Source organism: Ambystoma mexicanum, chromosome 3p (assembly GCF_040938575.1).
Source record: "Ambystoma mexicanum isolate Mex_15411 chromosome 3p, UKY_AmexF1_1, whole genome shotgun sequence".
NCBI classification, from domain to species: Eukaryota; Metazoa; Chordata; class Amphibia; order Caudata; family Ambystomatidae; genus Ambystoma; species Ambystoma mexicanum.
The window spans coordinates 143,472,326-143,485,349 of NC_090925.1; the positions used below are offsets into that span (position 1 = coordinate 143,472,326).

General features: G+C 44.5%; 1 protein-coding gene across 2 annotated transcripts in view; it reads left to right on the plus strand.

The window, feature by feature from the left end:
• The window catches only part of LOC138580169 (uncharacterized), a 123,030-nt gene that overhangs the window by 46,523 nt on the left and 63,483 nt on the right, over positions 1-13,024 (plus strand). For both annotated transcript variants that reach the window (XM_069650499.1, XM_069650498.1), the window contains exon 4: positions 6,379-6,482. In XM_069650499.1, coding sequence (XP_069506600.1) covers positions 6,379-6,482 — 104 coding nt within the window. The remainder of the gene's footprint in view (positions 1-6,378; positions 6,483-13,024) is intronic.

Sequence of the window (13,024 nt, forward strand, 5' to 3'; positions counted from 1 at the left end):
GGAGTCTCCCTTCCAGAGGTCCAGTCATAAGGATGCAGCCATCCAATTATATGGTGTCCAGGGTTTTTTCCCTATTGTCTTTTCTCCACTGACTAACTGTCCCTTAGGTCACCTGGGCCACTCTCCTATCGAATGCCAACGTGGCTTCCGTGACAGTCCACCGTTAACTGCACGACACACCCAAAACTCACAAGAAGCAAGAAGCGAGCCTGATTCTGATGACAACATTATACTGGCGGTGTGTTTTATACCCCAGGACATTGCCACTCAGTACAGCCCAAGAAAATAGTTCTTATTGCTATTAGACCCCTTGGTTAGCATCCGGGGTGCTAGAATAAATGTATTTAGTTAAATCAATATATGGCATGCTCGCAGAGACCCTAGATTCAGGCTAATACTCGCACAAGATGGCTGCCAGGGAAATGAAAGGTGGGGCTCTTTGCATAGCCCTTCTTCCATTTCCATGGCTGATCCAGGAGCAGCAAAACTGTGTAAGTGAGGGTGGGGGGGAGGTGATGGGATGGCTATGAAACGAGCGAAGGGGACGTGTGGGAAGATGACTGGGCTGTTTTGAGCAACGCGCAGCTTGCTCCGAACCCGGGCTTGGAGCCACACCCGCCCCGGTGCTCATATTTGATACTCAAGAGCTACTTTGTTAATCATCAAAAGTAAGAGCTACCTAACATCGCCTATTTTTTCACAGAGGTCTGCAAGTTGGCCACCATACTCTTCCCTAGCAACATTGGCTGCATCGCTAGACACAGCATGGAGTATTTCCTGAATCTATGTAAAGCTATTTTGAAGGCATTAAGAACTCTTTTCTTTCCATATTTTTTTCAAGTGTTTTCCTCAATAACCGGTCTGTTGCTTAAATGATAGAAGGCTTGTTGGAGGGAGCGCTCTTTTCCTTTTTAGAACCTTTTGAGCTGCAAAACGTGCATCTAAAAACCACGCTGGATCACTGAATGCCAAGCCCATTTATAAAAACAAGTAAAGACTGGCAAGGTTCTGAGGTACAATCCACCTCCAGGAGCTGAAGTCGGTGGCGGTTGGGGAAGACCTGCTGTTCCTTGCAAGGGCCATTTAATAAATATGCTTTCACTTTCCTGACAGTTCTTTGGTTCTTCCTCTGGCTGTATCATTTTGGCAACGACTACCAGGATTTTCGTTTGTCGCCCCATGCAAGAGAGAGACAACTCTTCGGTCTTCCAAGCCAGTCTGCCTGTGAAGCGTGCTGCAGAAGAGGGGCTTGGAACTCATCCTGGTTGCAAATGGAGGTAAGAGTGGGCCTCAGGGAGAGAGATACATCCGCACGGGTGCAGCAGAAAATTGATTGATAGGCCAGCGAAAGGAAGAACGTTTGGAGAAAAACAGTGAATTTGCAGTGTGATCAGAAACTGATTAACATTATGAGAACGGCAGATTATGAACCGGCCCAGCCACCACCACCATTCCTTGGAACACTGGGTAAAGCTCCTGTGAACTGGGGAGTGTGGATCAGAGCTTTTGAAACTTGGCTGCCAGGAATGGAGAAAGTTACAAAGCAGAGAAATTGCCCCTTTCATTAATTAATTCACCCCTCCAAACCAAAGCACTGTTTTCCATCACCTACCCAGTTACATAATGCTGCCTTGAATGAATATGTGGAGGCAGTTCTATGGCTGGGGAGGCCCTATGCTGCCCAGACCAATGTCACTATTGAAAGATATCAGTTCCATATCCATCAGCAGGGCACAGAGGACTCAGATAAAGTTTGGCCAGTTGGTTGATTAGCACATCCAAGATCAGATTGTGGTGCATTGCAATTGCATTGTAGGGATTTGACCTTGGAGCAAACGATCTACATGGCCAAGAGTATGGACGTGTCTGCCAGTGATGGGAGGATGCTGGACAAGCGTGGCAATGAGGGGCTATTGTGTGCGTATGTGAGCAACACATCTATACACATGCTGCTGAGAAGAGGTGGATCCATGAAGAAAAGGAGCAGCAGAGCTCTGGTGCAAGATCCAAGGACGTTCCTCTGATATGGTGGTGTTTGGCACATAGCATCCAGTAAGATGTGCCTGCCACAAGGCATGGAGTGCAACCTATGCAGATGAATGGGCTACATTGCCACAATGTGCTGGATGATAAGGAGCAGCAGAGTCAACTGCATTGAAGTGGAAGAGCTGGAGGATGAAAGGAGTATGAAAAAATGGTGCTTGTGGTGGGAGTGTCATCCGTTCTGAAGAGTAAAAGGACACTGGGGCGACGTACAGATTTGTGCCAAGTATATTGGTTTTGTGGTGGATTCAGGTGTCACAGTGAGTATAATGTCACAATATGCATGCAACGGATTGTTTGGCCATATAAGGCTGATGAAAGTACAGATCGGCACGAAAGCAGTTTAAAGGTGACAGAATCTACAGAGAGTTGGAGGTTAATGGACGGTTTGCAGAGGACATGTTTTATGTTGCTAGCAAGGGACTCAACGTGTTGGGAGATGCAATCCAAGTTGAGAATTGTCCTACACCCATGTATTGATAAGCAAGTACTTTTGCTGGGTCAAGAGAATGGCTTGGAAGGTGTCCTGTAAATACACAAGGAGGTCTTCTCTGATCAACTGGGAAGTCTGAAAGGCTTTATTGACTGGATAAGGTTAAGACAAGGTTGTGTGCCTTTAGTGTGAGGAAGGAACTGCCACACACATGGACCACATAAAGGAGGAAGATATAATCAATCTAATTGAGATTTCTGTGTGGTTGTAACAAATGGGGGCAGCGAACAAGAAGAATGGAGAGATTACTCTATGTGTAGACTTGAGAGGATTGAATGCAGCGATCTGGGTTGACTGTTACTCGTTACCGAGGTTCGAAGACTTACTGGTTAAGGACTAAGGTCGACGGCATATTTTATTCAACATTGGATTTGAAGACTGCACACCATCATATAATATTGCATCCTGCACCCGGCCATGGCAGGTTTTTTAATGCCGGAGAGGGAGTTCAAATTTAGGAGGATGCTGTGCAGATAAGCGCCTGCCACCGCTGTTTCAACGAGTGATGTACGTGATGTTCAAGGGAATGCCAGGGGTGGTGGCATTTCAAGATCTGCTTATATTCGGGTGCACAGCAAGATAGCGTATCAGGATTTTGGGTGAATTCTTTGCGATTTTAATGGCAAGGGATGATGCTGCAGAGGGGGAAATAGGTTTCTTCAAAGGCCTCTGTGAAGTGCATGGGGCATGTGATGTCAGCTAATGGAACGAAACAGAGTGAGGATTTAATAATGGCCATTGGGCGGACACTTAGATCCCAGGATAGGGAACAAGTGCTGTCATTTTTGGGGTTTTGAATATTATGTGTGGCTTGTGCCTGGATATACCTCTTTTTGTCGAACCTCTGAGAGAGTTGTTGTGCACGGGGGGTAAAGTTTGAATGCAACAAGATGATAGAGAGATTCTTTAAGTGTTCCGGGAGGATGTGCCATTCGTTCTGACGGTGGATGCCAGTGAATGTGGGCTTGGGGTTGTGTTAATCAATTTAACAAAAAGGCATTTTTCTACAGTAAGTAAATCGCTGGACACATTATATTCCTGAAAACCTACTTATTATAGTAAATCAAAGGAATTTCTATTACATTGTAATTTATCAAATATATATTATTGATGAATTCATCAAAAAGGATTCCGTTCCTTTTCATATTGCAAAATGATTAATTTATTCCAGCTCATACCAAAACAGTAGCATGTGCTTGGTGATTCGCCAATGTGGCTTTTTCAAGACTGGTATCGGGATTTGTAAAGCATACGCACACCCAAAGGCATCATGGCGCTGAGGCATAAAGGAGAATTCAATAAGATAAGAATGTAGTGCGCTTTAGAATAGTATAGTTTTCAATTTCTACCGAAAGACAAGGTGATCAACAATCCTCTGTAAATGAAGGGGAAGTTAATTCTAAGCTTTGGCAGCCACAACAGAAAAGGCACGCCCACCAAAGTGGGCGCAACCAAACCGAGAGACAACTATCAAGAGGGCAGAGTGGGAGCGGAGAGTGTGGGTAGGAAAATAGCGCACACATTTCGCTTGCAAGTACTCCACTCCAATGACGTAAAAAGCCTGATGTACCATATACATAGATTTGAACATAATTCGAGCCGCCACAGGGAGCCAGTGTAATTGTCTCAGCACAGGGGACATGTATGTTCCAAATGGAGGGCGAACAATAGATCTTGCTGCTGCATTTTGTAGAAGTTGTAGCCGCCTGACCAGGTAAAGAGGCTGCCCTAGATAAAGTGAGTTACAATAATCAACTCCACTCAAAACTAGGGCAGCTACCACAGGAGTTTGGGAGGCTATGGGGATGAAAGGGAGGACCTTCCTTAAGACCCAGAGTTTAAAATGGCTTGTCTTGCAGACTGCTGCCACCTGCTCGTCCATGGTCAGGGAGGCGGTGATTTGTATCCCCTGATTTCTGATTGACAGAACAGGTGTAGGAAGTGGGCCAAGGGAAGAGGGCCAAAAGTCATTGGTACAGAACAGATGGGGGAAGGTAGTACCTACAACCAGTACCTCAGTTTTGCTAGCATTTAGCTTTAGCCAATTAGAGACCATCCTCCCCCCTAGCTCCTCCAATTTGATAAAAACAATTTTACCAGACAAAGTGCAAATATCAAGTAGATATGTTCTTACTTTTATGAGATTATATTAAGTTTGGGGCCAAAAGTATCCCTTTGTCTAAAGTCACATTTATACATTGTTTGTGCTATGAAAAGTCATAAAGATTCCATTAATATGAATATTCCAATTAGATGGCATTTGTTGGATGCATTTATTAGATTTTCTTTAGAGGCCTTTCTCATGCTATAACATTTCAGCCAAAGTAAACCTTTTAGAATTAAGGGTGATGATCCCTGTGAAAACAAATAATGATCTGTTCACCTATTTTATCATGAATAAAGCAGAATTAATGTTGGATTCCATTACTTACCCTATTGTGGCTTGTAGCTTATCTTTTGTAAATGGTTGATTATCTCCCTTTGACAGCATTCCATGTGGTGAACAGCCACCATTTTGTGCGTGTATATACTTATACTTCTTGTGATGTCACGACTTTTGTTAATGTCATGATGTGATATGGCCCTTATTCCACGGAAGGATGCAGGGGAAATTCATGAGGGTGCTGCAGTCACAGTGGAGGAACACGATACGCTATGACTGTCGCAAGTGTGTGACAGAGCTTGAGGTGAAAGTGGGTGGCATGTTGCATTTGAAGAAGCCATTAAATGTTGCCAGAAGGTCATCCTTTGTCACTGAGGTTGGTTGCAGTGCTCTTAAGCTTCGGAATGGTGGATGGTGGACTAAGGAGAGTGGTCAGAGCACAGAAGATGCCAGAGGGGTTGGATAGCACATGGAAAGAACAATGTTCCACGAGTGAGGATACCAAATAGGGGTGTTGGGCTGAACTCTGAAGAGGAAGTCTAGTGTGGGTGGTGCTGGGTGAGTGTATGAGGATAGGGTTGGGGCTAGTGGGAGGCAGTGTGGAGGTCATGTGATCGGGATGTAGACGAAGACAGGCTCTCTGCAATGGATCATCTCAGACACAATGCTGGGTTCCCTAACAAATGTATAGATTGTGTTACGATTAAATTCTCTATGTTCATATTTTGAGGTTGCTTTTTGCATCTTGTTGTCCCCAATGTTTTGTATTGTGGAATGGGGGATGTGTTACAGTGGGGGATGTGTTACAGTGGGACTGGTTCCATGGTGGGGGGAATATGAGAGGAGCCGTAGGAAACGTTTGGGCGGAAGGAGGGGGTTGCCATTGTTCTCTACAGTTCTTAATAAATTTATTTTCACTTACCGGATGATTCATTGGTTTGTCCTCTGTATCTGTTTTCCCTCCTTTTTGGTGAAGAGGACTTACCATAAAACTCCTCAACCTTTAAAAAGAATACTGGAATAACATAATAGAAGATGGTATTGAGGAACACCTTTCATCATTACCCGTTAACCACTTATAAGATTAACTATTGGACAATATCTTTAGGCGGGTTACGAACTACATTAAGGTTTCAAGGGAAAGTGGTCCTCTCCTGTGAATGTTACTTCGTTCAGCCTGGATATAAACTATCACTCTGAATGCTTCACAGAAGCTCAATGCAATGCAACCAATGTAGTCCTTACACTATTTAGAATTATTCATAAATGTTTATCTTGACATATATTAGACCAAAATGAGAGTGGCGACCTACACATTCAGGAGAGTCACTCGATTTTCGGTTTGTGATTTATTATGTTCTTAATTCCGCACATTTTCTACACAAGTCCTATTTACTGAACTTTCAGCGAGGGTCTGCTGAGTAAATTCCAGTGTGTCCTTTTTCTGTCATGTTTGCAGGATTTCGTGATGCGTTATAAAGGGGAGCGTGATCACTGGATTGGCCTGAGGAGGGATTCTGATCAGCCCTGGAAATGGGTCAATGGCACTGAATTCGACAACTGGTAAATCCTTATTTCTTGTTTAACCTCCAGTCCAACAGTTTAAAAGTATTGTTCTCACATCACATTGGGCAGATAATCACTGGTGCCTCTCAACAATTTAAACAGGTGCTGCATTGAGCATGTGTTCTCTGAAGTAGTGTCTTTGAGTTCTAGTATTGTGAGGGTGTCTTGGGGTGTGGCATGCGTGAGGGTGCAAGTCAACCCCAACTCCAAAATGTTTGGACGATAGCACATGGGTATGTATATGGGGAGGCCTGATGCAAACCATTCCATCTTCTGCTCAATGTAGTGAATGAAAAGCCCGAAAAGTCCCTCCAGAGTAGGACACTGCTATGCATTTAAAAGCGTAGGCATCCGGGAATCCATATTGCCCCATTTGAAAGGGCCTTTGGAGGCTGGAAAGGAGAGCATTGCCCACCTAACAATGGGCAGCACAGTCTATGCATGCTGTTTATCAAGTAAAAATAAACCCGCCTCACTTCCACCGTAGATGTTATGCTGAGGTGGTGATGGCTATAATAGTATTGCTGGCAGTGTCCGCATTGAAGCCCTCGTTAAATGCCCTGCACTGGCTCAGCCCTTTAACATCGTCTCTGGAAACTTCCTTACCAAGAAAACCAGTCGGTGCGGGTGTTATTGCCTAATTATTTATTCCATATGTAATTAAGCAATATCATCTCGTTTTCCTAGTAGGAAAGTGCCTGTACTGTCTTTTAAAAAAAAATCTCAACAAAATAAAATGTGTACTATCCTATATAAATAATTGCTGTTTAGAGGTGCCTACTGAGAGGGACATGTACACACTATTTAGAGTCCCTGGAGTAAGGGATATGTCTGCTTAAAGTTCCTTAAGGTGAATACCTATGATTTGTAACTGTATAGCAAGTTGCCACACACAAAATACCCGGCAGGTGCTCTCCGTCAGGCAGCAGATGAGGCCTATCCCAATGGTTGTGCATGACCACACGAGTGAGGTTGTACATGCTATGCCAGTGTCCTGATCTGCATAGTCGTCAGGTGGCACCCTTGTGAATGCTTCTACATTTACACAACAATTATCTTTGTGCGGCTGATGAGGAAACCAAGACAACAGTGGGTCAAGCCGCATTTCAGCATCTGTACCGTTAGAGGGAAACCATCTTGATTATGTTACACAGTCTGCCCTCATCTTTGAGCACTGCTGTTTAATTTATTGTGAACATGTGAATCTGTAAAAGAGACAATGATGAAGAATAAAAAGCTACGCACCTGTAACTATAGTTCCCAAGCATTGGTGCCTTTCATATATTCAGTCACCCACAGCCTCCCCTTTGGGGTAAGAAGACCTATGTTAACTCTGTCGCGATTAATTAGGCGGTCACTCTCAACTTAGGGAGTTCTTTTGTCCCACCCCGCCCCCCAAGCAAGGTGGCCGTGCACTCAAAGCACTTATACAGATTCAACTTTAGTGAGGCCTCCAACCCGTCTGGCACCACCCCAACAAATACCCTCTATAGCACCAATGGGCTAGGAACCAGGCCAGTGTATAGTAAAAATATATATTTATTGAAGGTTTTACAAAATGGAATAGCAACCAAAACTTCAACACCAGTGATGTGGCACTACACCATATCACAACTCCAAATTACTTTCTGTTATTAAAACAATACAAGTAGAATTTTGAAATGGCCAGTCACAATTTACATCAGATTTAATTGCAAATTAACCAATAGAAAACATTCACAATACAATGGAAAAATCATTTTGGCTTTGTTTTGAGAAAGGCAACATTTGAGAAAGAAACTCAATGGGGAAAATCGTTTTTTTAGAACACATTCAAAGGACATGCAGTGCTTTGGGATTGTGGTTTGGAGGTACGGAATAAATGGGAAATCCCATTTTGCAGCACACATACAATTGAGAGGTAATGCTTGGTAATTCTGGTTTGGGATGCAAGGGGATAAATGGGAAATTTCGTTTTACCCACTCCCCTTTCACTTGAAAGGTAACGTTTTAGGATTGCTTCTTTTGGGATTCAGGATCCCCCCCTTTCTGGACAGAAGACAGGGGTTTCAGAAAAGTAGTCACCCAAGTACTTTGTCTATACCGGCTCTAACCCACTGGGCATGACGTTTGTTAGTTTTGAACTCTAACAACACTCATCCCGTTATTTTTCTATATGGGAATTAATTGATTTATTTTAATTAAAGGTGCTAAGGATATACATGCGTTCACCTCCTCCCCCACAATTTAATGAAAAGGATTGAGGCAGGCTATTCCCAACATAATTTTCTATAGTGGAATTAATTTGAGTGGGATTTAATAAACAGTGCCACGGGTCTTCCCAGTACCATCCCCCTACCCGCTATGCGAGATGGAGATTAAGGCTGGCAGTCCCATCCTCCCCACTACCCCCACACACTTTTAGGATATATCTGCTTACATGGAAGGCCTGGATTATGGGGCATCAACGGAAGCAGCAGGGCGCCTCTGAGGAAAGCACAGATCTGGTCAATGGCTTCAGTCAAGGATTATCTCCTGCACCCAGACTTTCTCTGGCATCTCTGATGGGGGGGTCCCAGGTAGCTTCTAGATTTCCATAAAGTGGAAAAGCCCTGTTCTGATGCAAAATCGACCTCTTACACAGTTGATGACACTCCTACATTATCATAATTCCCATGGTAAGGACTGTCTAGCACTCTCATTTCACCTCCCACCAAGATGCCCACTGGCTGCTGATCGTGTTAGGGAGAATTCTCAAAAATGTGCTAATTCCCTTTAGCTTAGAGTCCCTCAGCAACTTTGTTGGATGTTTGGGGTTACATTTTTTACCTGTGTGACCCTATTTTTCCCACTCTCTCATGTATTTTGATGTGTGTTTTACTCTTGTGTTCTTTGATTATGGGGTTTTAGATCACTCCATAGGCATCATCTTATCATGTGTGTCACACAACACCCTTAGTGCAGTGACACAGGGAAGCCTTACATGCTCTCCCAAGGTTTAAATACCTTCTCTGGGATAAACTACTGTTTCCCAGAGAATGGAAAGTTAAATTGGCTTTACTAGTCTTTTTAAATTCCTAGGCCCAGTACACCATGTCTCACAACAGAGTGCTGGAGGGGATACCTAGTGTCCCGAGTCTGGAAACTCATGTAGCAGTCAAATTCTACCCTTTCCTCTCAGAATGGCTGGTGGCAGTGGTATTGCCATGATATTTCCCGACCGCAAACTATTCGTAGCTCTGTTAGCTAAAAACCGCGGGAGCCATGTTTTTCAAGATGGCGTCTGAGCCCCCTTTTGTTTAAACAGGTCCCTGTCTTCTTTTTTCGCCATTTCTTTTTGGAAAGGTCTTTCTAGTGTTTGTCTCTGTGCGCCAAATCAGGTTTGGTCCCTTTGTTCCATCACCTTTGGCGGGCTTCAGGACTGAGGACCGCCTCTGGCGCCTGAGTGTCTGAGGTGGGCAGGAAGTGAGGGAGGTGCCCGAAACTCCCTGTGCTTAGTCTCCTAGGAGACCTAAATGCACTCTGGCGTGATTGGCTGGCTGACTGTTCGGCAAGGACAGCCACCCTGCTGGGTGAGTGGCAGCTAGGATGGAATGAATGGGAGGAAACTGGATAAAAGGCAAGTGTCAAGGCTTGGAAGGCAGAGTCGACCACGAAAGAACCAAAGATGAGCTGAAGGAAGACGACTGCTGCAACTACTGGACCGTTGGTTTGCCCGGTGAAGCCCCGCTGCAGGTCCGAATTGCTGAAACTCATCTTGACAGAGAAGCCCCTTCAAGGATGACTTCTTCCTTTGAGTTGTTAGGACCAATCAACTCGTAAGCCACCTGGATACCATTCTCGGAGCTGGTTAGGATTAACCAGGGGGAAGGCCACCAGTTTGTGTGCTTGAAGGAACAGCTACCAGTAATCAAAGTTTTGCCAGCTTGTGGACCAGCCCCCGTGCAGTGCAGGAGTCCCCCGACGTCCTCCCTCTTGTCGCCAAGACTAAGGCTCAGGAACAGCGAGATCTGCAGGAACTGCCAGGAACAAAAGTCTTCAGCTGCATCTCTCTTCGTTGTAAGGTACTGTGAAAACCCAATCGAGAGAACTTACCCCTCACGACAAAGTGCGTACAACTTTTGCAAGTTTCAGGCCTGATCAGCTTGTGACTCCTCATATGATGCTTATGTTCGCAAACTACTTATGAGAACTTTTACAGAGACTTTAACATTTGAAAACCGGAACCGTTGTATCCTATCCAAGACTTTTAGCCCATTGACTTTGGCCTATCCTATTGAATTTCATTGACTCTTCTGGTGAACTCAAAGTATCTGCACTGTCTAAGAATACTTGTGATCCTTTCTGTAAATATTGTGATCCTTTCTGTAAATATTCTAAATAACCTTTGCCTTTTTGCTCCTCTATCTAAGTACCCTGAATGCCATGTTGGGTCTACTTCAAAGTAGTGTAAATGCCTCAGAACCTTAGAGTACAGTACTGTAGTATATTTATGTATGATATTAATTACCTCCTTCTAGTGAATGTTTTGGGACTGACTGTAAAATAAATTAAGTGTTTTACCAAAAACCTTGAGTAAGAGTCTATCTGAATAATTGTGATTTTTTTGCTCACATTCCCTCTTGAGATAAGCGTGGCTGCTCAGCTCGCTACCAAAATTGTGTGCTACAGACTTATACTAAGGGATGGTTGTTGCTTACACCTGTAGACAGAATTGTTTGTAGTGATCCCAGAGGGAATTGCATACAAATCTTGCCTAACAGATAGGACCAGGCGTTGGATGGTATGGGTTATGGAAGCTGAGGGAGGAGTAAAAATAAATCATTTCAAAATGACAGGTGGGTTTTACCTTTTTGGGTTCTGAAAATCTCAAAACATGCTATGCTAATTTTTCAGATAACTACATGAATCTATCTATTATTGGATTCTACATTTTATGGCGAATCGGACAATATTGATTTTATTTTGGCACGCCCTTCCTGGTTGGAGCTATTGTTTTTCGCGCTTTGTGGCTATCTATCACTATCAGTTTTTTCCATTTCCTCAGATGTATGAAAATGCCAGAATCATAATTTTCCATCATGACTTAAATTACATCCATCACACAAATTTAGTTTCTATATGGTCACAACACGCTCTTTATACCCTTTAAAATGTCCAGGGTGGGCTCACTGGGACGCACAGTTTTCTTTTTATTTAGGAAACAGCAGGGCTCCTCTGAGGACAGCACAGATCGGCTCAATGGCTTCAGTCAAGGGTTTTCTCCTGCACCCGGACTTCCTCTAGCTCCTCTGATGGGGGTCCCAGCTAGCTTCTAGATTTCCCTGTCACTGTCTCCAATGCAAGGATTGAGGCCTCCCTGCTATTTGTTCTCGCAAGAGTCCAGCAGTAGGGTCTTTAGGAATAACGTGGAAAAGACCTGTTTGTAACGCTCACCTGATTCCTGCAGAGGCGCCGGTCTTGACTGGGTGAATGCCGTATCTTCAAAGGTGATGTGTAACACACGGTTGGCTCTTTGGGCTGGACCTCTGTGCACTGTATGTCTGACTCGAAGAGTAAGATGTCTGCAGATAGAAAATATGGGATTAATGAACTGGGGTTATTGGGTGCCTCTCTCCTCTTCCCTTTCTCTTCTCCTGTAGAAGCCCAAAGGTTAACGCCCTCACCTTAGGTAAGTGAACGCCGAGCTCTCCATCTGCCTCGGGGCAGGGTGCCGTAACCAGTTTCTTCACTGGATAAGGGTGCAGGCCTCTTGACCTCAGAGGACTGCTGTCCGTCGTTAACTGCACGAACGGTAAGTTCTGGGCACTTCAAATGTCTTAAAAGTCTTTTGTAATGATATCTCTTGTTTTGCAGGGTTCCGGCGATGGCGGATGGCGGGCTGATGAGAGTTGAGGATCGAACCCGCGTGAGGAATAGAAGCGCCTGGAAGCACGTAAGTAAGCGCTTGAAGCCTGCTTCACGATGCGCACTAACTGTCCCTTTTATCTTGCAGGTACAAGTTCGGAGCTTTAGAGAAGCTGAAGGGTGCTGGAATACCCACTGGATTCGGCGTGGGAAGGAGTAATGGCACATGAGTAATAAAGTTGCCCAATGTCTTTAAACGCACCTTCTTTTGTCTTTCAGATGCGGGATGCAGTGCCGAAGGCCTCTGGAGCGTGCGAAGAGCTGGTAAGCTTTTGTCTTTCAGATGCCGGAATGCAGTGCGAAGACCTCCGGAGCATGCGAAGAGTAGGTAAGCCTTTGTCTTTCAGATGCCGGAATGCAGCGCGAGGCGTCGGTGACAGCCGATGGACCAGGTAAGAGATGCGCTGCCACTGAAGACCGTAGTGCTAACCTGTTCTTTCTTTGTCTTTACAGGTGCTGCTGAAGACTGGATTCCAGGATGGTAAGCCTTTGTTCCCTTAGGCCCAGGATCAGAAGCAGAAGACACGATGAGCGTTCTGCTGCAGAGAATGCAGAATAACGCAAAGCAAGATTCATCCATCGGGTGTGGTTTAAATAGCCTCCTGTAGTGCTTAGGTGTCTCCTTCCACAGCCACGCCTAGGTAAGAAAAGAG